Here is a 26,377-nt window from a genome sequence, read left to right on the forward strand (position 1 = left end):
ACCCGTAGAGTACAACAAGAGCCATCGTCTGATACCCACGGCAGATCTCATCTTCTGAGTAGAAGACGAGATCAGCCATAGGTATCCGACGATGAACAAGAGCAAGAAAGATTCAAACCCTTAACACGAGAGCAAAGATTCAAACCCTTAGAGCACATCGAGAGCAAGATTCAAACCCTTAGTTGTTGAAACATGTTTATTGTGAGTAAAGTGTATGAAATGACACTGTTAATTGCGTTATAGTATGTAGTAACCAAAGCGAAACAAACTGGTATGGTAGGAACACCCCTCTCCTGTCTCTTGCCTAGATGGTCGAGCGGTCTAGCGTGATGGTTATATCCTGCTAGGAGATTTGGTTCCGCAGGCAGGGCCGTAAATTACATGGAGGCGGAGGAGGCAGCTGCCTCCTCCAACTTTTGAGCCAAAAAAAATAAAAATTTAAAGTTCATTAGAATTTATGTTGTTTCCAATAACTAAGAACATACCTCCCTTAAAAAGCATTCTAAATCTTTCTTTTAGAATGAGTTAGTCAAGTAACATCTTAGAAGGCCCTAGAATCAAGGATTTTGCACGAAACGTGTTCAGTGTGCACAAAATGTGCTCAGCGTCTGGGGGCCTGGGCGGCCCCCAGACCCCCGCCTAATTTCCTGCCTCCTCCAAATTGAAGGTTAATTTACAGCCCTGGAAAACGAAACGTAGTAGAAGTACGTGACTTGGATGAAGAATCAGATAGTGAAACTGAGCTGGAACAAAATGAAAAAGAAAACGAAATTCTAATTGAAAAGCTTGCCGTGCATGCAATTGAAAAAGAATATAATTATACTATGAACAAATTGCCAAACCGAATTTGTGTCAATTATTTATTTTTTAATAACAATGAATATTGCATGTTAAATGTTGGTCTATAGGAATTTGTTGTGGTCTATAGGAAATAAAATGACTATGGACCGAAAGTTTATAGGACTTTAAAGTTAGTTTCGCACACTGTATATATATATTATGTATCTATTGTGGAAAGTATCTAATCACTCTTACGATAACCTCGTAGCATAGCACTTACATAATAATTGGAAGAAAACAAAACAAACAAACCAAAAAACAAAAGCAACAAAACAAAAACAAAAAACAAAAAAACAAAAATTGAAAAGAAACCCACAACAACAACAAACATAAAAAAGAAACAAAAGCAAAGTAAACAAACAAACAACCAGTTTAATTACACTTCATTTAAAATCAATACATCAAGATTGGTCATAATTTGTACATTTCATCTGTGTAATTTTTATTGAATACAGGCATTATTTATAAAAAGTATGTGTAAACAAGGATTAACGTTTTTCTTTTAAATCATAAATCAAAGCAAATATCTTATGTTGTGTTGTATATATTTCTATAGTAAATAGACCAGGATTTTTTTTTTTTTTTAGGCGTGTGCTTGTGTTCTTAATATTGTGTAAGCCCATTCCAAACCGTTCTACCCAATCGTTAATGTCTACCGCTCGCTTTTGATACCCGATGTGTACGACCCCCGGATGTTTTTCAAAAATTCTGACCGACATGATGTTTTCTACAGCAAAAGGAAAACGAGTGTGCCTTCTTTCAAGCTTTGAAAGGAAATCAAGCAACAATGATATTTGTTATCGGCCACTGGAACAAAATTACCCAATTTTAATGAATGAATGGACTTGCAAATCGCCGGTTGAGGTGTCTTTATTTCTGGATTTTGACTGCTGTAGTTTGGCAAAGCCCAATATGTAAGTAAATAGAATGACAGGGGGAAAATGTAGACCAGGGGGTTCCGATAACATATCCGGCGGATATTCCATTGTTGAAGCGCAACTCGAATGCAAAGACTAACATCAAAGCACATCTAAACAACACAATACACATGCCGATCGACTCGAACAGATTGGATGTTTTCAAGGAGGTCCGCGCTTGATGTAAACAAAACAGATTGTGCTTCCGATCGACTATTATTTACCGTTCTCGCATCGTTCGAAAACATGGCAGATACCGCAGCTCCCGCGAAAAAGAAGGTTTCCAAGCCCAAGGTGCCCGCAGCGCACCCAAAATACATCGACATGATCAAGGCTGCCCTCGGGTCACTGAAAGAGCGTGGTGGATCTTCTAGACAAGCCATTCTTAAGCACCTGATGGCCAATTATAAAGTGGGCAATGACGTCAACTCCATCAATGCCCACCTCAAAATGGCCCTTAAGAATGGAGTCAAAAAGGGTGCTTTGAAGCAAGCCAAGGGTAAAGGTGCCAGCGGCTCCTTCAAACTTGGAGATAAGCCCAAGGCTGAGCAGAAGCCTAAAGCCAAGAAAGTAGCCAAACCAAAGGCTGCCAAACCTAAGAAGGCTGCTGCTGCTGCCAAGCCCAAGAAGGCGGCCGTAGAGAAAAAAGTGAAGACGCCAAAGAAACCAGCCGCACCCAAGAAGGCCAAGACTCCCAAGAAGAAGGCGGCAGCCAAGTCCCCCAAGAAGCCCGCCGCCAAAAAATCCAAGACCCCCAAGAAGGCCGCCGCCAAGAAATAAGCAGTCTTTGCAATATTCCTGCACAGAGTGTTTACTCACAAAACAAAAGCCCTTTTTAGGGCTACCAACATTTTTAGAAAAGATGCCGTTCTTACACGTGTGAGAGAAATGCGTTTCTACGTCATTTAAGTGAATACTGATTCAAGCTGTTTTAACGCTTTCATACTTCATTTACTTGTCCTGCATGTCATTCAGTTAAAAGAGGGGGGGGGAGGAAACTAACCCACGCTTTTACAAACAACATGACATTTTTTTATCTGATTTATTAGCTCTCCCTTCCTAAAGCTGTAGGGTAAGAAATAAGATGGAGACCGGTGAATTATGACAACATATAGTACAGTACCTGCATCATTTAGTCCTCATTCATTTGAGTAAAGCTAGCTGAATTGAAACATTCATATATATATTATATATATATATATATGCATTTCTTATACATCCAATGGCTTGATTGTTTTCATTCGGTTTATTGTCCGATAAGAAAACAAAAATTAAAAGTATCATCCGTGGACTTTTATTTCAGTACTTGATTTGTATACAGTCCAGGTTTGGCAGGACTACACATAATTCACTCTCATAATGCAATGTTTCATGTGTGTAACAATGTTTTCAGACTTTAGTCAACGAGAAATGTCTGATCGGTGTCTAAAAGTGAAAAAATGGGGTTCTTTCTTTGTTAGGAACAGAGTGACGATAAGAGTAAGTTGTAATTCTCGCACGTCTAATTTAGCCTTCAAAATGAAATAAGGATTTACACATTTTAAACAGTTCTCCGTTGTCCAGAGACTCGCTCACTTCATGTGTACATCAACTTCATAGCCTCAATGTTGTTCAAGATTTATATATAGGAGTGATTTTTGTTAGGATGTAACAGTAGTCTGGGATTCTGGAATGATTTGGGGTCTTGAAATTCACAAAGCTGTCTGAAAAAGTCATTAGTCACAACTAACTAGTACTGTCTAATAACATCAAATCATATACCAATGATGTTAGTCACAACTATTATTAAGTGAAAACAAACAAATATTTAATGACTTTTTTTTATTGGGTGTTTCTTGAATTCCAAGAATTATGATTATTCTAGTAAGAATGCAATGTCATATATCATCTCTATCCAAATATATTTGAGGTCTGCTTTTGTCAAATAACTATTTTGCAACCTCTTTGTTAAATGTTGAGGTTACAAATTTGATAATCATTGGTTTAAACTATATTTAAATATGTATCGGTGCAAAATATACAAACAGGTGAGAAAGGAAGACTTTAAAACAAAATTCTATGTACGAATGAATGTATGTATGTACATACGTATGTATACATGTACTAAGAACTTTGGGAATCTGGGATATTTCAATTGCATATGATAAATATACAAAATTTAGTATTAATATGGAATTATGTATATTTATGTGCTATTGAAATATCCCAGATTCCCAAAGTTCTTAGTACATGTACATATTTTAAAATACTTATGGTAGAAGACTGCCAGTCTGATCGACTGGGCACAAGCACTGTCCCTTGGTACCTAGCTCTGCATTCAGGACAGCATTTTATACTGTTTCACTTTTACTTCCCACATTGCATCCTTGTTGTGCTGTGCATTTTCATTCTATGTTGTTATGAGCCAATATTTCAGATCAATGTTAATATAGAAATCCTTTACATATGTACATGTACGTGTGTATACAATCATGTATGTGTATATATGTGTTTATGTATACATGTATATGTACGGTGTGTGTATCTATAAGTATATGGTATCATGTGTTTATAATGAATATAATAAAATTGTGTATGCTCACTGAGGGTCCTTAACTGGTGAATAAATAAATAAATGTATCTCCTTTTAAATGTTTTTAACATTTACTTGTCTGTCCATACTTTTGTATCCACAAATAATGTTTACAATTGTACCCTGAAATCCCTTGTAACATCCCATCTCCTTCATTGTTTTTTTTTTTTTTTTTTACAAGTTTATGAATTCTGTGCAAAATGTGGATTGAAATGTCCCAAGTCAAGACCAATCAACGCTGCATACCAGCGGCTAATCGCAGAGTGTCTTTCTGAACCGCTTAACCAATGACAAGTGTCGTAAGATATGAGAGCGCCGATTTCGATTTGCTTATAAACTCTAGTGTTTCCGATCGGGCACTTTATTCTATCCGAATAATTGGAGAAGATGGCACGTACAAAGCAGACCGCAAGAAAATCTACTGGAGGCAAAGCCCCACGAAAACAGTTGGCTACTAAGGCCGCCCGTAAGAGCGCCCCAGCCACCGGTGGCGTCAAGAAGCCCCACAGATACAGGCCAGGAACTGTCGCTCTTCGTGAGATCAGACGGTACCAGAAAAGCACTGAGCTTCTCATCAGGAAACTCCCATTCCAGCGTCTGGTCCGTGAAATTGCACAGGACTTCAAGACCGATCTGCGTTTCCAGAGCTCTGCCGTTATGGCCCTTCAGGAAGCTAGCGAGGCCTACCTTGTAGGACTTTTTGAGGATACCAATTTGTGCGCTATCCACGCCAAGAGGGTGACCATCATGCCCAAGGATATCCAGCTTGCCAGACGTATCCGTGGCGAGCGAGCTTAATTTCACTCGTGTGACACTCAAACAAACGGCCGTTTTCACGGCCACCTAATTCTTTCGAAAAGATGCCTTCATATTGCTCTTGATCAAGAAACTTGTCGTGAATAAAGTATGACTGAATGACATGTATAACCCTACATCCACAAACTACTTGACCCAAGTCTGGTAAATTTCTGTAAAATAAGAAAAGTTAACGCGACTTCAGTAATGAAACTAAATGCTGCGAATGTGAACACGTACAGCTATACTGTCAAAACAGTAGTATACATTGCAGAGCATCACTTGTATAGATTACAACAAATGCACATTGAAAATCCTTGTCAGCAGGAAAGTACACAACAAACTATACAAACTTAGAGAATAGCTGTATAGAACGTACTAAGAACGCATACATAGAGAAATCGGTAGTCTGTAGTACACACTAAAACAACCTACCTAATTCTAGAAGGGTCAGATACTACGGTATTTCATTCAACCAACTCTGGGCTTTTGAGGGCATGTAAAGCATGCATTAATAAGAGAAATTAAGGGGTTCAAATAATAGCTAGCATCAATAGCGCACGGAGAAATTCTATAACAACAACAAAATATATAAATAAAAACCCAGATGTAGAAATATGTAGACGTTAGGGGGGTCATGATTATTTTGAGAGGTCAATGAAATCTTCACTTCGTATTACATTCTTGCGTATATAATCACAGAACATCGTATATTTCATTATGTTAATTCAAATCTTGTCTGAAATCAGTATTACACGTGTAACACCGTGTTAAATGTGTGCAGTGCAGAAATGTGAACTCTGACAGTAATAATATATCTCCATGATTGTTATTTATTTATATTGTTGTAATTAATTACTAGTTAATCTGTACACCCCCACCCCCTTGAGGGCCCTTAATTGATGAATTAACGTATGTCATAACATTTTATATCAGGAGACCATAGGCCTACATACAGTCTAACAAAGGGCTTGAATTTCTTTTTCAACTTGCACAGATATATTTCTTATTTTCAACATGTTGAGTAGAAATTTTCTTAGCTTGATTAATAATGGATTATCTTTATTATTTACCTTTTCTCTCCCTTTTTTTTGTGTTTTTTGGATATAGTATAGTAGACTTTCACAGTTGTGAGCCATGTTTTCATATTAATTACCCTAATAAAAACAAATGCTATTATTGTGTGTTAATTAACAGGAAAACAAAACGATGATTTAAAAAAAAAACAGAACAGAAACTAAGCTAGGAAATCTCAAATGTGTGCGCAGATAAAATATTACATTCCTATCAAAATAAATAAATACTTGTATACTGTGCAAGAGAAATGTAAACAAACACAGGTAGGCGCGTTTAGCGAGAACCAATCACGATGTAGTTAACAGCGCTTCTTCGGACACGACAATCGACTAGCCGAAGTTTCAAGGTATAATGCGCTCTAACGGGTCGTCAATTAGGGCTATATAAAACAGCAATTTCTCAATTTGTCAGGTCATTCAGCACTTGTCTATTAATCAGGAATCATGTCAGGAAGAGGCAAAGGAGGAAAAGGTCTTGGAAAGGGGGGCGCCAAGCGTCACAGGAAAGTCCTTAGAGATAACATCCAGGGTATTACCAAGCCCGCCATCCGTCGTCTTGCACGTAGAGGTGGAGTCAAACGTATCTCTGGACTCATTTACGAGGAGACCCGTGGTGTATTGAAAGTTTTCCTTGAGAACGTGATTCGTGATGCTGTCACCTACACCGAGCACGCCAAGAGAAAGACAGTCACAGCCATGGATGTTGTCTACGCCCTCAAGAGACAGGGACGCACCCTTTACGGATTCGGTGGTTAGATACTCTTATCACCGTTTGTGCATCCCAGCGCAAAAACAAAACGGCCGTTATAACGGCCACCAAATTCTTTGAAAAGACGCCTGAGCTATGAAACGTTATCAAGAGAAACGGTTACCCAGTATTGTACTTTTAGTTAAACAATTGGCATACAACTTGTTACGAAAAGGTATGCAGTTTGTGGTTAACAAATTTCATTTGCAGTTAAGAGATTTCAATTTGATACTTGGATTTCTTTTCATATCAAGTAAATAGTCGGACTACACCACAACTTTGTAGGTTTATGTTAACAAACAACCAATTGATATCCAAGATCATTATTGAGCAGAAAGGCTGACCATGCACATCCTATACTCCCAATAAATTTGCATTGTAATATATATCTCGCGCACATTTATCTAGATGGATTGTTTATTTATCACACAATAACATAAATGATTTGGACACTTTACACATATGAAGGAGACTTAAAAAGCAGCTGATAATTGTGATAACCCCCGTATTACAAAATATCCCATGTGACGGTATACAAAGTACTAATTAGTACTATAGATATTTTAAAATGCATACCATGTAGGCACATGTTAAATTAAATGGATTATAGATATATGTTATTGCTTCTTGTCGTCACAAATGTCCTACAAACATGTTTTTCTTTCTTCTTCTTTTTATACAAACTCTTTTATCGCTAGGAATGCTGAAATAGCAAACTCAAGACTTTCTATTTGGCAGATTCCTCTGTGGAAGGCAAAGTAAATGTAGTATATGTTTTCATCTTAATTAACATCATTACATGGGTATCTAGTTTACCATTTGGTGACAATTGACTTTCGTAACATATGCATGTACTAATTCTGTACATTGTAACTGGAAAGTACTTGCAAACCGTGAGATACTGATGCGTGGCACACCTACACAATATAAACCAATACATCATATCCAGTCGCATGAAAGATGTTGTACAAACTTTTTTTCCAAGATTGGATTCATAAAGAGACTTATCATTATCAATTCACCTATTAAGGGCCTGTTGGGGGGGACATGTGCATTTTTAAAATATAATCTTACACATGCGATTCAACATTTCATATAATAATATTGTGTGTATCTGTTTATTCTACATGTTTCTGTTTTCTATCCTTTAAATAGCATTGTGTGTTGCCTCTTGTTGATGTATCAGGCATATTATATATTGCACTAGGGAAAACACACATGTATCAACTGAGTACTGATCAATGCCTACATGCGAAACTTAAAATGCCTCCAATGAGTGTATTACTCTTTACTGTGTATTGTCTTTACTTGTATCAACAATTATATACTTTTAATTACATGTTTATGCTCATTTATTAGCTGTCATTTGGGTGTTCGGTGCTGCAAAACTGATTTACTATTTCAATGACAGAAAATAATAAGACTTAGAAACTTTTTTGTTAATATCAATATTTCTCTATAATGCTATATATTCAACAGAGCCAAAATGTCTATTTTGATAACATCTTCCCTCTTAGTTTCAATTTTATCAATGAGTGGTTAAGTTACAAAGCTATCATAATAAGTGATGAAATGTATGCAGTTGAAAATGAACACAATGAGATATAAATATGTTTGTTTTATTGTGTATTCTGAATGGCTTGTCTTGAATTCTATTTCAATATAGTACAGTGTGTAACACATAGTACACTTGTGTATGCATATTTTGTAGATATGCAATGTCAACCAATAAACGTTTCTCAATGCATTGTTATAAAAGGCATCTTTTCGAAAAATTTGTGTGGCCCTGAAAAGGGCCGTTTGAGTTTGAGGTTCAAGTCCTTGCTCAGTTTACTTGCTGCTGGTGTACTTGGTGACAGCCTTGGTACCCTCAGAGACGGCGTGCTTGGCCAATTCACCGGGCAAGAGAAGTCGGACAGCGGTCTGGATTTCTCTGCTGGTGATGGTTGAGCGTTTGTTGTAGTGGGCCAGGCGGGAAGCTTCAGCGGCGATTCTCTCGAAAATGTCATTGACAAACGAGTTCATGATGCTCATAGCCTTGCTGGAAACGCCAGTGTCTGGGTGGACCTGCTTCAGGACTTTGTAAATGTAGATGGCATAGGATTCCCTCCTCTTCCTGCGCTTCTTCTTGTCCCCAGTTCTCTGGGCCTTCGCCTTAGTGGCGGCTTTCTTAGCTCCTTTCGATCCGGCTTTAGGTGGCATGTTTACTAGTTAACTATGTGTTGAACAAATGGCCGCGCTGCTATTTATATTACACGGTCGGATAACGGCGGATAAGCGTATTACGGACCTCCTTGTAAACATTAATTCGTTCGGTGTTGCGCCAAGGTACGAGAAACACGATGGCCACGATTGGCTGGCAGTTGAATCCGACTGCGTGTTTAAAAGGGTTGATGTATTGCGTGCGAGGGTTATTCGTTGTATTGATTTCGTCAGTGCACCGTATTGAATCAAGATGTCAGGACGTGGTAAAGGAGGCAAAGTGAAGGGAAAGGCAAAGAGCCGATCCTCCCGTGCGGGACTTCAGTTTCCCGTGGGTCGTATCCACCGTCTGCTGAGGAAGGGGAACTACGCCGAGAGAGTGGGAGCCGGCGCCCCCGTGTACCTGGCCGCCGTTCTGGAGTACCTGGCCGCCGAAGTCTTGGAATTGGCAGGCAACGCCGCCCGTGACAACAAGAAGACCAGAATCATTCCCCGTCACCTGCAGCTGGCCATCCGCAACGACGAGGAGTTGAACAAACTTCTGTCCGGCGTGACCATCGCCCAGGGTGGTGTCCTGCCCAACATCCAGGCCGTGCTCCTCCCCAAGAAGACCCAGAAACCCGCCAGCAAGTAAAAAGTACAAAGTCTGCTTGCAGGACCTATAACAAACGGCCGTTTTCACGGCCACCAACCTTTTTTGAAAAGACACCTCTATAAGCATCGAAATGTCAAGAATGACAGTCTAATCTTACATTCAATGCTCACTGAGAAATGGGGATGACAATATTTGCAGTAATTCATACATTTCAAGGCGCAAAATAAATGAAAACCAGAATGAATGCACGGCATGGGTTGCTATGTATTTGTTTGGGTTGTAATTGATAAGTAAGATTTACAAGAGAGAAGACATAAAAAAGCGCTATATAAATTGTCCTCACTCCTTTGGACTTCATTGAGAAATCATGGAAATACCAAAATGAAATGAGTTTTTATTTGCATTCTTTTTGTTTTTCTCAACCAGCTCTGTAGTTTGTCAATGGAAGAGTAAAACAAGGGTGCCAAAACTTTTGAAATACAGGGCGAGTGATCGTATATCTTCACGTGGTCATTCTTGCTTTTAATTTACATAGACGAAAAGCCACAAAGGAAATGATTTTGTACCAGTATGAATGTGAGAAATAGAGGTAGACATGGAGCTATCTGACATTAGATAGGGTGATCATGATGTGTGATGGGGCAATAAAAAAAAAAAATGGAAAGAGAACAAAATCTTTGGAGACGACATAGACGATCCTGGTACATGGATTGTAAATATATCCGCAAACAAAATATCACTATCTTGGCCGAATTGTTTTATCTCCGAAATATACTCAATTTATTTATGGATTCACCAATCATGTTACACAATATGAGATATATAATGACAACAAACTAAATACTAACAGTTCATTTACATGTATATGTAAATACAAGTATATATTTGACATGTACCTGTGATATTACACTGCATGTATATGCAATGTAGTATTGCATATCAACATAAATTAAATGTAGTTATAGCACTTTACTTTGGGTGCGCAATTCAAAACATTCATGTAAAAATTCACACAATCTTCTGACATGAACGACATTGACAGGGTTGCATAGTACTTTACAATGGTTTTCCTTTGATATATCATCATCTGAATTGTAGATGTTCAAAGGGTAATATTTCTTTCTTATATCTTTATACATGAAGCAGTCATATAAAAAAAAAAAAAAAGTGTTTTAAAAAAATACTGTAGTTTGTCGCAAAATGACGACTTTACTTATAAGCACGAGGAATTTATTTTTGGTTCATATAAATACTAAACATTTGTTGAAAATTTTCTGAATACATTCGATCCATGGGTTTTCGAACCCTTTTCCTCCGCAAATGGTATGCTCAAATATATATATCGTATTTATTTTAAACCTTGACGTATGCAGGAAAACGCCCTCCGTATAAACCGACAACTTTTTAATTCTTGAAAAACGATTTTCAATTTCGGTGATTAATTTCACATGAACACGTTCGACTGGGTCTAGAAATTTCACACTGGGTGTGACTGCATCCCGATTACTTTGTCCAACAAGTCAAACGGGTATACATGAAATGGTCTAACTCGACTTCTTTCTTTCGTTAGAAAATCAGATTCCCCCTCATTAAATAACACTCATTCGTAGACGAAAACGAGCCTACATACTATTGCAAAAAGAACTATTGATCCTGGCAAATGATCGAACTTTAAGAACATTAGAAATCGTTGTATTTGCACCGTCCAAACGCAACGGACAGATACTACACACACGACTGTAATTAGTACTCTTAAATCTCACCTATTCGCGAAACACATACATGTAATAGATAATCCATATTGTGCCTGTGGAAAAATCGAAACAACAACACACTTTTTACTTGAATAAATTTATTGATCCATTAAGACCAATAACTGTAAATATCCTTGTACATGGAGACTTTACTAAAAAAAAATTCCTATATTAAAAATAGTTTCATTATATACATGTGCATCATCCAAAAGATATGTAGCTTAATCTCATCGACTTCCGCTTTTATGCATGTGTAGAGTGGTGGAATTTCTTGTTTGGAAGTTATTGTATATCCATTTCTGATGAACTTAGGTCATAACATCTCTTCCAATGATGATCTATTTACTTGTTAGATTTTTTTTCTTTCATTTTTCTTTACTTCCTCGTTGTTATTTTTGTCATGTGCAACGGGCAAATGCACACTTACCATTCAAAGTTTTAAATTCAAGGAAACGGATTAGTACAAGTGCCTATACAACTTGATTCCGAATCCTGTGTGCATATAACGTATTGTGTATATACATATATTGATTTATTCAAATGAAATAAAGTTTTAAACTAATTTTTTTTATCACCCCATACGTACGTTTTATCGCCTGCTTATAGGATAAACCTGATTTTTAAGATTGTTTTAATTTGAAACCTCTTTGTTTTATCGAAACCTTTTAAACAAACAGAGCTATTACTATTTAACAGAAAAGTATAGGCAAATCGTAAACATGTCCTGAAACCTTTCCCGAGTTTGGATCATGTGTCACCTTCTGAAACTTCAATTGATAATATAGCACCTAAAATTATCCTTTCTTTTACATTTTTGATGTTATGTGCGTATTGTGTACAGCTCAATATAAGTGAATTGATCCCTACTCACAAAGTAGCGTAAAAGTGGCTCTATATATCATATATATACAGTGTGCGAAATTAACCATGGACCGATAGACAATGTCTATAGAAAATCGAGTCGGTCTATAACAATCAAAATAGCTATAGACCAACTTGTCTATAGGAATTCTGAGTAAATAACTGGTTCTCTGTTGCTTATTTAACATATATATGAGAAGTGGGACCAGTTTATATGTAGTACGCCAATGTTTCTGTTTACCCCTTAGCTGTAATAAAATGTTCCCCAATGTAATTACAAATCATTCGAATCAGATTATTCAATTTGATATTTACTTCAATGTACGCCAAGCGGTCAGTACAAGTTCCAGCAAGGCCAAAGTCGCAGAAAATCATGAGAAAACAGGGCCGTAAATTACATGGAGGCGGAGGAGACAGCTGCCTCCTCCAACTTTTGAGCCAAAAAAAATTAAAAAAAAATTAAAATTTAAAGTTCATTAGAATTTATGTTGTTTCCAATAACTAAGAACATGATACCTCCCTTAAAAAGCATTCCAAATCTTTCTTTTAGAATGAGTTAGTCAAGTAACATCTTAGAAGGCCCTAGAATTAAGGATTTTGCACGAAACGTGTTCAGTGTGCACAAAATGTGCTCAGCGTCTGGGGGCCTGGGCGGCCCCCAGACCCCTGCCTAATTTCCTGCCTCCTCCAAATTGAAGGTTAATTTACGGCCCTGGCAGGTCATGAGTTCAACCCCCGGGTAGGGATGGAAGTGGGTATCCAAATGAAGTGAAATTTTCTGTACTTTATATTTGATATTTCTTCACTTTAATAGGGCAGTTATGTTCATTTAAGAGTTAATTGCTATTTCTGTACTTTATATATATATATATATATATAGAGAGAGAGAGAGAGAGAGAGAGAGAGAGAGAGAGAGAGAGAGAGCAGTATTTTCATTATGGGGGTACAAGACCATTTGCAGTACTGAATGTAATAATACGATAAATCATTTGCCTTGTGGTGCCATTACTGATAACATACTGAATCTGGGTCGATGTCTACCAGAGAGAGAAGAGCAAACAATGTCCGTGTTTTCATTTTGAGCTCTTTAAGCCACGATGATGTTACATGTTCATTTAGGTACTTGTAATGTTTTCCAAAGTAATAGTTAAATTCCATTTTACAAAACTACTTGTAACTACATAAGGGAATGGTGACGAGGAGATTTCAGACTTGTATGCATTTTCTTAAAAAGAACTGGCCAGCATTTGCTAATGTACATGTTCGTAAAGATTGCACTGGTAATCGGGCATGTGCAATCTTATTTGGTTGTTAATCCTGTGTTAATTAAAGAGTCGTTTGCTGAAAGGAACTGGCCAACATGTGGCAAAATACATGTAAATTTTTAACCTTGTAATCGGACATTAATCAATCGTATTTCAGTGGCGGGTCCAAAAAATTTTCAAAGGTGGGGCCCAAGTTGTATCTTTTCCGTCCAAGGGGAGGGGGGCCACAAAACGGTAAAATGAGGTTTTTATTTTGCTAAAAATGTTTAATCAATGGTGGGGGTTGCAAGTCCCATAACCCCCGTAGATCCGCCACTGCATTTGTTTATCGCTCTTGTGCTAAGAAGAGAAAGAGAGAATTTTGAAACGCATGAAGTTTTTCGTTTGTCCCATTTGCTGAGCTTTTCATGGCTGGACAGGTTTTTTGAAACTAATAATTTACAGGTTGTCGTAATAGGGTTTTATCATGTGAATACACACTTGAAAGTTGATCTTTTAAAAGCTAGATCAACGTTTAAGGATCTTTTTGTTTTTAGTTAATCAAACATAAAATCCAGTGAATGTGTTCACTGTTAAAATCTATATCTTATTACTATATATCCTAGATACCAGTTTATGAAGAATATAGACTGATGGACCCCATGAACAGGAAGGGTAATATTAACTGTTCCAATCAGTTTGTTAACAATTAGGCATTATTCTCAGAGGATTGATAGATACCTCGACATTTTCTCTGGTAGGTCTACATTATTTATGAGTGTGTTGTAGTTAACGAATTCGCAATGGAAATCTAGGTTTATTTCACTGCAATCTTTGTTTTTAACTACAAACACAACTTGCACAAATCATTATAGATCATGTACATTCCTGTATGTTTCAATCGTTTTCATTAAATTTCTTTTAATGGATACTTTTCGCAAAATGAATATGTACTGAGATTAAATACTTGTATACTACCCAATTTTAAGGACAAAGTTCGTCTAAACAAAAAAATTTAACTTCGTTATTACTTTAACCATATTTTATTGTTTCTATTGTTATTCATTTTTAACTCCAGTCACTCATAAATAAATCTTTAAGTGGATTACAAATACTTTCGTTTCATGTTCTTGGCACCTCGCAGAAGATTAAAAAAGGGATTTGACGAACTTATTTCTAGTTGCTGTCCTGTTGACATTGTTAAACTATCAGACAAGGAAAACACTTCATTTATACTTTACTCTGGTGATATACTTATGGCGACTAATGGACTGAAGAAGTTTACTCTTCTCATGGAATTTAAAATCTGTTTTTCAATACTGATTCCATTGGAATAAAGAACTTACCAGTGATTAAATATTCATCATTGAAAGTTTTGAAAGAATCGATTTGGAACAATGAAAAAGAGCTCTGAAAAAAGTGAAATAAGTTTGGATCTATCCAAGCTAAGCGACAGGAGTGAAGATATTTTGAAGTATCCACGAAACCGCTGGCCTCGAGATTATTCGTTTTCGTCGTCTGCGACACGCACTCGACGATCATCATCTGCTGCCAGCGCAAGTAGACGCGAAAATCGCCTTATGTCGATTTCCGAGAACAGGAAATTGGGAACATTTCCATCGGTTACGTCTCTCTCGAAAAGTCCCGCCGGATTCTGTTTCACTACGATCCGAAATCCTACGAGGTTAACCAAAAGTGCCATGTCTGACCACAGTTCTATACCGAATTGCCAACAGAACACAAAGCAAATTATACATAGTTTGTACGAAATTTGGATCCCGCAGCTGAGCTTGAACTACAGACCTTTCGTCCATTATGTGCCACCCCGGAGTCGAACGACTTCGGTCAGTTCTGAACAATCGTCAGTGTCCAGAAACTCTACGGACAGAGCTAAAGTTATTGAATCGGTCATCGAGTTGTGCAACTTTAATATGTCTCGCCGTAGGAGCAGCGTTGTGGGAGGAATAAAATGATATTTGCCGTTAATGGTAATATATTTTGTATTGTAAATTGTATTATATTTGTTCCATTTTTGGAAGTGGTTTACTTGACTTGTTCATTTCATAACTGAACTATGCATGCCATTTGAAAAGAAATAAACTTATCTATACAAGTATTTTTAATTGAAATTTTGTGATTATTTGATATTTATCTCGCAAATAAAAAAAGAAATTAAATATGTGAACATTGTCGCTGATTTGAACCTGATTAAGTTCCATATGGCTTTTGTTGAAGTAGGTAAGTAAGGAATATTTATTTAAAGTCGGTATTATGAAATGTGTATCGAAATCTGTATTATGCGATTAAATTTCTTATTTAGGATATAAATATGTATTATGCAATATCATTTTATGTTGGGACTTGCACGCTTCTGCCAATTCAGATAGGGATTTAGAGGTATTAGGAGGTATGTGGGTGGGGAATTTAATTTTAAATCAGCTGTTAAGTAGGAAGTAAAAACTCGTGGTTGAAATACTGGAATATGTTTGAAACGAGGGGAAAAAACCTCAATAAATCAAATTTCAAAGTTTTAAAAAGTGCGACCTGTGATCGTGGTTTTAATGTATAATTTCGTCTTGCGAATAATTTACTTCCATACAATAATGTTTCGTCTCCTTTTTTCCTTTGAAAAAAAATATTATAATAAAATGTTGAAGGAATTATAAATTTTTATATATCAGAGGAAATTTCCATGCAATATGTAAAGCTGTTTTAGTCATTTTTTGGTAATTTGACCTTGGCAGCTGACATCCAACTGATTGCTTTTGGCACACCGTAAGAAGACTGTTATAAATTCATAGTGTGCGTAATACCATCTTCCCAAGTCAAGGGTTTCTGATCCGCTCCTCTCATCACAAACTTCCCAAGTCAAGGGCTTCTGATCCGCTCCTCTCCCCACAAACGGTTTGTGAGGAGAGGAGCGGATCAGAAATACATTTAAACGTATTTCAGTGAAAGAAAGTCGAGAAACAGTTGTGAGAAAGGGAAGGGGGATAAGTGAGATATGACACAATACCCTGAAATATTGCACCATCTAAGCCTAGGATTATTCTTCACTACGGTCACAGGTGGATCATTAATTATTTTTGATATATTCATTGTCTTGATGGAATTACCGCGATTTTGATTCACTGAAAAATTCGTTTGATTTCTGTGTCAAAGAAAACTTGATTTTAATTCCCTATGTTCAATGTGTATTGATACATGTTCGTCGTATGAATTTGAAAACAAAATCATGTTTTATCATTTAAACTCAATGTTTTCAAATATTTAAATGATAATTAAATGATGAAAGAAACTAACCTTATGATTCTCTTCTGGATGCTAGTATCATAGGGAAAATTACATGGAAAGCTTTTTCATCAATACGCTACGATGAAGTTTTCGGTCCAACTTTCCCTATGACATCGCCATTAAGAAAAGAAATAAAAGATTCATTTCTTAACACCAACATTTTTTTAGCCGAGTTGCAACGAACAATTAGTTTCTGGATGATAACTCGAAAAGTTTACAATCTAATCATATGAAACTTTGATATATTGTTGGGTACCAGGTAAGGAAGACCCCTATTAATTTTGGAGAAAAATGGTCAAAGGTCAAGGTCACAGTGACCGAATATAGAATGAACATTTCAGAAAAATTTGGTTTCCGGATGATAACTCAGAAAGTTTAAATCCGAATCAAATGATACTTAAAGATATTGTTATGTACCAGGTAAGGAAGACCCCTATTGATTTTGGAGAAAATAGGTCAAAAGTCAAGGTCCCAGTGACCGAAAATAGATTTAAAATTCTAAAAAATGTTGGTTTCAGGATAACTCAAAAAATTTTAATTTGAATTATATGAAACTTGGATATATTGTTGGATACCAGCAAAGCAAGGCCCCTATTGATTTTGGAGAAAAAAAGGTCAAAGGTCAAGGTCACAGTGACCAAAAATAGATTGAAAACTTCAGACAAATATGGTTTCTGGACAGTAACTCGAAAAGTTTAAAACTGAATGAAATGAAACTTGGTTATATTGTTGGATAGCAGGTTAGGAAGACCCCCTATTGATTTTGGAGAAAAAAGGTCAAGGTCACAGTCCTGAAAAAAGATTGAAAATATTAGAAATATCTGGATCTGCATGATAACTCTAAAAGTTTAAATCCGAATCAATTGAAATTTGGGGGTATTGTTGGGTGGATAAGGTATCAGGTAAGGAAGATAGGAGTATTAGAAGAGGTAATATACAACAATTAAGGATGCCCATTTCCAAACTCCTTTTAAAAATGTATTCACAAGAAATTTATTACATTATATCCAACAATTAGTTCTTCACAATTATAAATATGCCACATCATTCCTGACTTTACAATGTATCCCATGCAACTCGGCTCATGCACCCCTGGGTGCATATATTGATTTTTTATGGTTCGTTAAAAGCACCTCGTATGAAGTGTGATTTGACCATCGAAGGAGTAATACAAGCTCTTCAAATAAATGAAGAGATCTCCTATTAATTGATTTTATGTTAATTTGGCTCTATAGTAACCATGGTTTATGTTTTTTCAATCTTTTATACTTATAACGATCACATGATCCACAAACACCATTGAAACTGACGTAATATATCGTAAACAGGAGTAAACTGTTTAATCGGTATTCCATAGTCAACATTTGTGAATCATGGTTTAAGATCACAAACTAACATTTTAAAACTTTAATCTATTGTTTACGATTTACAGTTCCGTTCATTTATAATCACAGATAAGGTAAACCTTAGACACAGCATGAAAAGATCAAGAACTTCATCAGCGCTATAAAAATGCCGCGATTTGAATATAGGTTAGGGGTTTTGGTACCGTCCAAGGCCCAAACTGGGCCGAGAATCACTCCCCTCCCCCTCCCCCCTTCCTCGGAAGCCCTGCACGGAAATCAAGAATGTGATATTTTTCCAAAATCTTATCATTGCCTACTTTGAAACTTTCACATTATTATGTGATAATTTATATATAGCTGACAAATGTTAATTATGATTTACAAGCGATAGTTTATATCAAACAATAAAAACTGTACTATAAATGATTATATGTGGATGTACATGTATTCACAGTTAAGGACTCTAAAACTATATTTTATGTCATGTAAATAATTTCCCTTACCGAACCGTAACTTGGGAAGATGGACAGATGACAATGGAGTTACCACAAGGGCGTTGGTTATGGTAGTGAAGTTCTGCGTCTTTTATTTATAATGCGCCAAATCAAAAAATATAACCTCAAATAATTGAAGATATCTTAAATTATTTGAAGATATAATGAATTCAATTATTGCGCACATAATTGAAACGATGCCATATATCAAATCATATTATTTATCTCAGCAATTGAATTGATGCCTGGGAGGGTACTAACTTGGTATATACGGCGTATATGTGTAAACCATTTAGAAAATACCCTTTTTAATGCAATTGAATTACATTGAAACTAAAAAAGATATTTAGAAGGAGTAGGCAGTCCTTTATATGCACCAAAATTGTAAATTTGGTATGAAGTATCGTTGGGACAACGGGGGGAGGGGGGGGGGGGCTAAATAGTAAATTTCTGGGTTTCTGCACCCCCTGAGCCTGAGGGGCGAGGCAGAAATTGACCAATTTTCAAAACTTGGTATATGCATTAATCACAAACCATATATATTAGAAAATACCTTTTTTAATGCAATTGATATTACATTGAAACCAAATAGATATTTAGAAGGAGTAGACAGTCCTTTACCAAAATTGTAAATTTCATGATCCTATGGGGTAGGGGTTTGGTTCTAGGATTGGGTCAAAATTATTATAGTGATTATATTTTCTTTATCATTTGAAATATTTCGATATGGTACAAAAACTAGATGCATATTTAGGAAAAGCAGAAAAGGATGTACCAAACTTGTCAATTTCTTAACCCCAGGGTATTGACTCTAGAATGGGTACAAATTAGTCGTATTGTGTTAATGTTACGCATATTATATTGCGTAAAGCCTTTCATCACATTAGACACTTTCGAGGGCACTAAAAGAAAGATGTGACCTTAAAACTTATAAATGTACCTTTGTTGAATATAGCACTCAAAGCAGGATTTTTTTTCTCGATTTCATAGGCCTTGGGACTAGTGATACGTATAACTAATACTCAGGTGACCGATAAGGCCTGTAGGCCTCTTGTTTATTAAAAAAAAAACTTGAACTCATACATAAAAATACGAGGGCGAGTCAATAAGTAACCAGCCTATCCCATTTCCGATTGACCGAGGCATTCATACGATTTTCATGCCTTGTTTCAATACATGTTTTATACTTGGGTACAAAATTGCACGCGTATCGAGTCATTCTTTAATAAGATATTGAATGCCAAACATGGCTAGTGATGCAAAATTCGGTACTTGTATTTAAAAGGTAAAACAGGCAAGGAAATACACGGCGAGTTAGCCGATGTCTTTGGGTCTTCTGCACCATCTTAAATGCTCGAGTTAAATTCTGGGTAGAGGAATTCAAACGCGGTAGAACGTTTTTAGAAGATGAAGCCAGGTCTGGACGCCCACTTGATGCCACCGACGAAGAAATGTGTAAGAACGTTCGAGGACTGGTGTACTCTGATAGGCGAATTCAGGTGGAAGAAATAGCGCAGGCATTAGGCATTTCATATGATAGCGTTTCAACAATCTTACATGATCGTTTAGGCATGCGCAACCTAACACCCCGTTGAGTCCTCAAATCCCTTGAGCAAATGGCAACCAGAGCGTCAGTATGTATGCAGCGCCTTGTTAAAGCGTTTTAGGTTTTAGGTCAAAAGATGGTTTTCTTTTGCGTCTGGTGACTGTAGATGAGACTTCAATCGGAACATCACTCAGCCTATTCCGGATAATAAAGGTTATTCTCCGGAATAGGCCGAGTGATGTTCCGATTGGATGAGACTTAGGTCATTATTATGAGCCAGAGAATAAAGCTCAGAGTCGTCAGTGGGTAGGGCCTGGGTCCCCCAGGCCAAAGAAGTTCAAGACGCAACCACCTGCTGGCAAGGTGATGGTCACCGTATTTTGGGACTCAAAAGGCGTTAATATGTTGGACTTTTTATCCAAGAGAAGTACAATAACTGGAGCTGAGAACCTCCATCCGTGAAAAACGCCGAAGTATAGATTCTCTGAATGGTGTTGTATTGCAACAGGACACTTCCAAAGTTGCAATGGATGCTAGAGCGAAACGGGTACGAATTAATTATTTTATGCGGCGTCCGCCTCTTAATTTATGTGGCGGCCCCCATTTAATTTATCTGGCGACCGCGAAGTGCTTAATTTATACAATTCAAAAACAATTTAATTCATACTGCTGAGTGATTATCTTTGAAAGATTTAGAATAGTACACAGACACGTAGCATCGTTTTTCAAAATGTGGACAGTCGGAGGAGAAATTGTCTTTTGCAGTAGTTGACAAGGAGAACAAGAACCTAAAAATTTCTCTTTTGCCCAAACTTCATACCGTACTCCTAGATTGAAGAGAGGGGGGCTCCGTTCTTCCTGCTAATCATCAGTTTATTCATTATTACATTTTTATTTACCATTCATTACTACCACCAAAGGAGTGGGGTGGGTCAATTAATCTAATTTTATTTGTGAAAATGACTTCGTTTGTATGTGAAAATAACGGAAAATGAACGTAGTCAAAAAGGTGGAGGGCCAGCCTCCTGACACGTTGGTATATTAGTATACATGAAGATTTTCTCGTGTGCGAATCCAACGTGGCCAAACGTGATTTGGATACAACCATTCCTACGCAGGATACAATCGTGTTTTTAACGCAGAGTACAACCAACCTTTACTGTAATTTACTATGGAGAGTGTAGATGTCCGTGAGGAGGGATTAGAAAGTGGCCCATAGTTCTTAAGTATTATATAGCCTATCAGGTGACGCAATGATATATATAGCATTTCGTCAGATCCCCTACCACTTGCTCAAACACTTCAACACAAACAATAATGCGTATCACACACACACATTATTAAATATTGAAGAGGGATATTACAGGGATTGCATCCCTTTCATTTTGAGAGAGAGAGAGAGAGAGAGAGAGAGAGAGAGAGAGAGTAAAACGAGTGAAGTGAGGAATTGCACTATGAGGACCACAAAAAAAAAAAAGTCCCCTCAATTACGTCCTCATAAATGTGACCCACAGCATGTGAAAGATGTAGATACAAAATATTAGCTTAGTGAGGACAAGTGGTATGAGGACACGTCCTTTCTAATATTCTCTCTCAAAACCTTTTTTATATAATTCGAAGCGAGTATTAGATAAACTTTTATAGGTATCCCTATAGTTATACCTAACATAGTACTCTTTTGCCTTTAGAATAATATATGTATGTATTCTCTTCTACACATTGTGAAGACGTCGTCCTCACTCAGAAGGTTTGGTCGGGGAGAGAGAGAGAGAGAGAGAGAGAGGAGAAAATAACTGGCGGCCGCCAGATAAATCAAGTGGCGGCCTCCAGTTAAATTAAGTGGTCGCCGCCACATAGATTAAGTAGAAACCACCAGTTAATTAAAATGAACCTATTGGCTTCCGTAGGATCTAGACTACTGGAGCGACGTATGGTGCAACTCTTTCCCGCCTTGTGACGTCACATCACGTTCTGGGTGAACTCGAAATGTGGAGTTGACAACAGATTTTAAAAAAATTCAATGTAGAATTTATACAAATAGCTAATCATTGAGAAAGGTAAGATACAATATTAATGTATATGTTGTTCACGTTTTTATTTATAAATCCATGTTGTTATATGCGATGACGTCATGCTTGGTAACCCCCAAGGAACCGTTGCGTTGTGGTTACCGTTGCCATTTGTTTGCTTTGATCTGTGACGATTAGACGAGTTTTTCCACACAGATACAAAAAGTTTGAATACCATAATGAAAAGGGAAAGGTCTACCGAGAGGAAGAGCAGGAGTGTGTCTAAGAGGGTAATGCTCCGAGAAATAAAACTTTTCCCGTCTCAGAGTGTTGTTTTTATAGGATACAAGCGCCGTTTACATTGGAACATGGGGTGGGGGTGGGGGCTTAATACTAATATTGTGAACCAGTCTTCGCAAACTTATTATCTTATTTCTTGTTTATCATTATGGAATAGGCCATACTCAAAATTCAATAGCTGAGAATGACTGTCGTCGAAGAAACAGTCATAGTAAGAGAGAGATTGGGGGGGGGGGGGGGGGGGGGTATGTAAGTAAGTGATTTATTTCCAATTTTTGGCCCAGAGGGCATACAAAGAATACAAAGTTCATATACATAAATCATAAAAGAGTGATTATCCAAAAGATAGATAAAAAATAAGATTTACAAGGTCATGATAAATCAACTTTTCTTAGTAATGAACAGCAATATATGTAATTGGCAAATTTTTCAATAATATTGGTACATTCGTTGCTCATAAGCCAGATAAATTTTTGTCTATTACACAGGTTTATAAAATTCTCGCACAAAATGTTCATGGACTCTATGAATGGTTTTCTTAAGTGTTGGTATGCTATGCAGTCAAATACAAAATGGAATTCATCTTCTACACAGTCAGACTTGCAGACAGTACATATTGAAAATCTCCCCAATCTTCTTTCCTTCTCTCCATTTCAATTCAGTTGGTAACGAGAAAGTAAATGAATAGACAAAGTAAGTAAGTAGGCCCAATTTATTTCCAAATTTGGGCCCAGAGGGCATACAAAGAATTCAAAGTTCAAAAACATAAATCATAAAAGATAGATAAAGAAATAAAATTTACAAGTTCATGATAAATCAACTTTTGTTAATAATTAACAGCTATATATGCAGTATTGGAAATTTTTCAATAATATTGTTTCATTAGTTATTTTCATAAGCCAGATAAACGTTTCTCTAGTACACATGTTTATAAAATTCTTGCTCAAAATGTTCATGGACTCCATGTATGAATGGTTTTCTTAGGTGTTGGTATGCTATACAGTCAAATACAAAATGGAATTACATCTTCTACACAGTCAGACTTGCAGACAACTTACATTTTCTCTCATTTACATGTGTTTGTGTTACGACGCCCAGTTTCAATAACTGATTTGTGAAATATTTGCAAAACATGAGGATTACGAATTATTGAAAAATATTTTTCTCTACAGAATATTGTTTTGAATAAATGCATATGTCCGTAGTTTACCAAATTGTTTGTCTGCATTGTCCGAGGGTGTATTACACCACTGATATTTAAATCTTTCATATAACATATTGGTAACAATTGAAACAATATTTTTATCATGTATAGGGCATTATATATCCAACTCATTCAAAACATAATGAATGCTACTAATCCAACTGCTTTTGTTATTATCATACATTGTTTTCATGTTCAGCATTTCTTGATAAGGAATTTTCTAACGAATTACACGTAAAAATTCTTTGTAAATATTCAAAACAGCTTTTTATGACATCAATATACATTGGATATCGACCAAGTTCACCAACAATAGCTTGATTTGAGACTTTTTGAAATGTACATCACAAATATATTTCAAGAATTTAATGTGGACTTTTTCACAGTGCATTTTGTTAAAGAAGTTTCCATACAATAATTGGGGCGTTTTACAGAACATGTATCTGTATTCATTGTTCCCCATATTTCACACGCATAAAGCAGTACAGGTTTTACAGTATGATCATATAAGTGTATCAGGGTATGTATTTTAGGTTTAATATTTCCAAAACACTAGACTAATTTAAAATATGCCTTTAAGGCTCTTTTGTAGAGATCAAACTGGCAATTTGTGAATGAGCCTGATGAGGAAAAAAGTATTCCTAGATATTTATATGAGGACACTTATTCAATAATCTGATTTTTATAGAAAAAAATTTCAACTGATTTTTTACCACTTTTGCAAAATATGATAAATTTTCATATTAAAATCATATAAAATGACATTCACTGTTCCCCAGATTTCATATGCATAAAGCAGTACCGTTTTACAGTATGATCATATAAGTGTATTAGAGTATGTACATGTTAGCTGTGAAAGTGATGGCAACCATTTTTCTCCCTCAAAATCTCTCGGTGGCATAGGAATGTATGTCATCGACTAATAAAAATATTTATTTTGTATAAAAACAAGAGAAACCTAATAAAACTACATGGGTACGTTAGCTTACCGCTTTTAGTGGTAAAGAAATATATAAGGAAAAATTATTGTCTTGCCAGACATTTAATCACCAAAATTATATATCTATGTGCCTGCTTTAATGCTAAAAAGTGTTTGAAATAATTAAAAATTGTTTTATTACTGAAAGATATGATGTATAGAGCAATTTTCATTGAATTCAATTTTTGGTGACAAATGACAGCTAATCACGTTAAATACGGGAATTATATTTCTTACTTTAGCGTCGCATAGAGACCTCTTCAGACGACAATCAGAGCCGTCAGTGGTACGAAGTGATGCTGGCCCTAGCAGCCAAGTCTGCCGTAAGTCATCTCTCTCTCTCTCTCTCTCTCATTCTCTGAATCGTTAGCTGTAGTTTCTTTTATTTCCTCTACAGAGCAAACCAGTCTATGCCTCTGTTGCTCACGAAATGACAGAGCATATTCAAGACTGGGTAAGAGTCTAGAAGTCAGAGTAAATATGTAATCAACTCTTACTAATCTATTACATTCATATAAATAGTCATGCACCATAATGATGCATGTAATCAACGCTTACTAATTTATTACATGTAACTTGTTTTACTATGTACGTAGTCATGTACAATGATACATGTAATCAACGTTTACTCATCTATTACATGTAAATTGTTTTACTATTTAAGTAAATGGTCATTTACAAACAATGATCATTGTTTTACAGCATGAGTTGACCTATGCCATCAACAGGTCAGAAGGGCGTAGGGACCTCCCCACCATTCCCCAGCCTACGCATATGGTAAGTTGTGGAATCATGTTCAACGTTTGAATGGTTAATACTCTTTCAAATAACAATGATCAACTATTCATTAGGTATGCAGGGTTGATCTAAGATTTTTTTCCTTGGAAGAAATATTGTATAATACATGTCAGCCTCAAAATTGATTCATCCATAAGACGAATGTTTTTACTATATACATATCATTATTTCTAGATTGAGTGGTTGGCCCGAGTCAATTTTAAACACAGACCGATGCGCCGCAACATACCCGAACAGAGACAACACAAAGTCCCCAAGAAACCTGTGTTCGACTCCTCCAAGTATATCTACTAAAGATGGAGGTGACATTGGTAAGTAAACCAATGACAGACTGTGGTCTGAAAACATTGTCGTCATTTCCTGTCGTCATCTGCAAGGTGGCCTACTATGATATGACTTATTCTACGGATGGAAGAATATTGCGAGGAACTGTTTTATAGGGATTTGGAAATGTCACATTTTAGGATTTTCATTTTTTGATGGAGGTGGGGGGTATTTTTAGGTGCTAGTTTTGGACGTTTCGCTGCTATATCTATAACATTGTTTATGAATTCATTCTTCTGTTGCAGGGTACTGTTTACAACACTGGCGCATGGTCAGCAAGGGTCGGAGTCAAGATTCCTTGACAACCATTCCTGTACCACTGAGCTCTGTGACCGATGTATTTCCCTTTTATGGAGAGATGATTACAGCAGACACTGATAAACAACATTTGCTGCATGCATATGAAAGCAAATATGTTATATTCATGCACAGGGGCTAAGCCTGTTTTGGGCCCGAACTCTGTGATACCATAAATCTAG

The 26,377-nt window shown here is 36.5% G+C and overlaps 5 protein-coding genes, 1 long non-coding RNA gene and 1 pseudogene across 6 annotated transcripts; 6 read left to right on the forward strand and 1 right to left on the reverse strand.

The window, feature by feature from the left end:
• Window positions 1-759: 759 nt before the first annotated feature.
• Window positions 760-6,982, forward strand: LOC125672043 (histone H1-delta). Its single transcript, XM_048908103.2, has one exon. The coding sequence runs from the start codon at window positions 1,914-1,916 to the stop codon at window positions 2,535-2,537; it is 624 nt and encodes a 207-aa protein (XP_048764060.2). The 5' UTR covers window positions 760-1,913; the 3' UTR covers window positions 2,538-6,982.
• LOC130053813 (histone H3) lies at window positions 4,717-5,127 on the forward strand. Its single transcript, XM_056161401.1, has one exon. It carries the CDS (start codon window positions 4,717-4,719, stop codon window positions 5,125-5,127), a length of 411 nt encoding a protein of 136 aa, XP_056017376.1.
• Window positions 6,553-6,982, forward strand: LOC125669062 (histone H4). Its single transcript, XM_048903509.2, has one exon. It carries the CDS (start codon window positions 6,645-6,647, stop codon window positions 6,954-6,956), a length of 312 nt encoding a protein of 103 aa, XP_048759466.1. The 5' UTR covers window positions 6,553-6,644; the 3' UTR covers window positions 6,957-6,982.
• A 1,294-nt stretch (window positions 6,983-8,276) lies between these two features.
• On the reverse strand, window positions 8,277-9,163 carry LOC130054217 (histone H2B). The gene has a single exon (XM_056163088.1). It carries the CDS (start codon window positions 9,148-9,150, stop codon window positions 8,779-8,781), a length of 372 nt encoding a protein of 123 aa, XP_056019063.1. The 5' UTR covers window positions 9,151-9,163; the 3' UTR covers window positions 8,277-8,778.
• A 240-nt stretch (window positions 9,164-9,403) lies between these two features.
• Window positions 9,404-10,142, forward strand: LOC125666967 (histone H2A-beta, sperm-like; annotated as a pseudogene).
• Window positions 10,143-14,068: 3,926 nt separating this feature from the next.
• On the forward strand, window positions 14,069-15,727 carry LOC125670596 (uncharacterized). Its single transcript, XR_007368339.2, has 2 exons — window positions 14,069-14,361; window positions 14,749-15,727. It is a non-coding gene; the product is annotated as an uncharacterized LOC125670596 (long non-coding RNA).
• A 7,050-nt stretch (window positions 15,728-22,777) lies between these two features.
• On the forward strand, window positions 22,778-25,886 carry LOC125672149 (uncharacterized). Its single transcript, XM_056161402.1, has 4 exons — window positions 22,778-22,804; window positions 25,019-25,099; window positions 25,479-25,553; window positions 25,749-25,886. Exons 1-4 carry the CDS (start codon window positions 22,778-22,780, stop codon window positions 25,866-25,868), a joined length of 303 nt encoding a protein of 100 aa, XP_056017377.1. The 3' UTR covers window positions 25,869-25,886.
• The last annotated feature ends 491 nt before the right edge of the window (window positions 25,887-26,377 follow it).

Source organism: Ostrea edulis, chromosome 4, assembly GCF_947568905.1.
Source record: "Ostrea edulis chromosome 4, xbOstEdul1.1, whole genome shotgun sequence".
NCBI classification, from domain to species: Eukaryota; Metazoa; Mollusca; class Bivalvia; order Ostreida; family Ostreidae; genus Ostrea; species Ostrea edulis.

Excerpts from the sequence above, each read along its gene's own strand:
- LOC125669062 (XM_048903509.2), top strand. The coding sequence starts at position 6,645 with ATGTCAGGAAGAGGCAAAGGAGGAAAAGGTCTTGGAAAGGGGGGCGCC.
- LOC125672149 (XM_056161402.1), top strand. The coding sequence starts at position 22,778 with ATGACTGTCGTCGAAGAAACAGTCATA. Across the intron at positions 22,805-25,018 it reads TCGTCGAAGAAACAGTCATA|CGTCGCATAGAGACCTCTTC; the intron begins GTAAGAGAGAGA and ends TTCTTACTTTAG. Across the intron at positions 25,100-25,478 it reads CCCTAGCAGCCAAGTCTGCC|CATGAGTTGACCTATGCCAT; the intron begins GTAAGTCATCTC and ends ATTGTTTTACAG.
- LOC130054217 (XM_056163088.1), bottom strand. The coding sequence starts at position 9,150 with ATGCCACCTAAAGCCGGATCGAAAGGAGCTAAGAAAGCCGCCACTAAG.
- LOC130053813 (XM_056161401.1), top strand. The coding sequence starts at position 4,717 with ATGGCACGTACAAAGCAGACCGCAAGAAAATCTACTGGAGGCAAAGCC.
- LOC125672043 (XM_048908103.2), top strand. The coding sequence starts at position 1,914 with ATGTTTTCAAGGAGGTCCGCGCTTGATGTAAACAAAACAGATTGTGCT.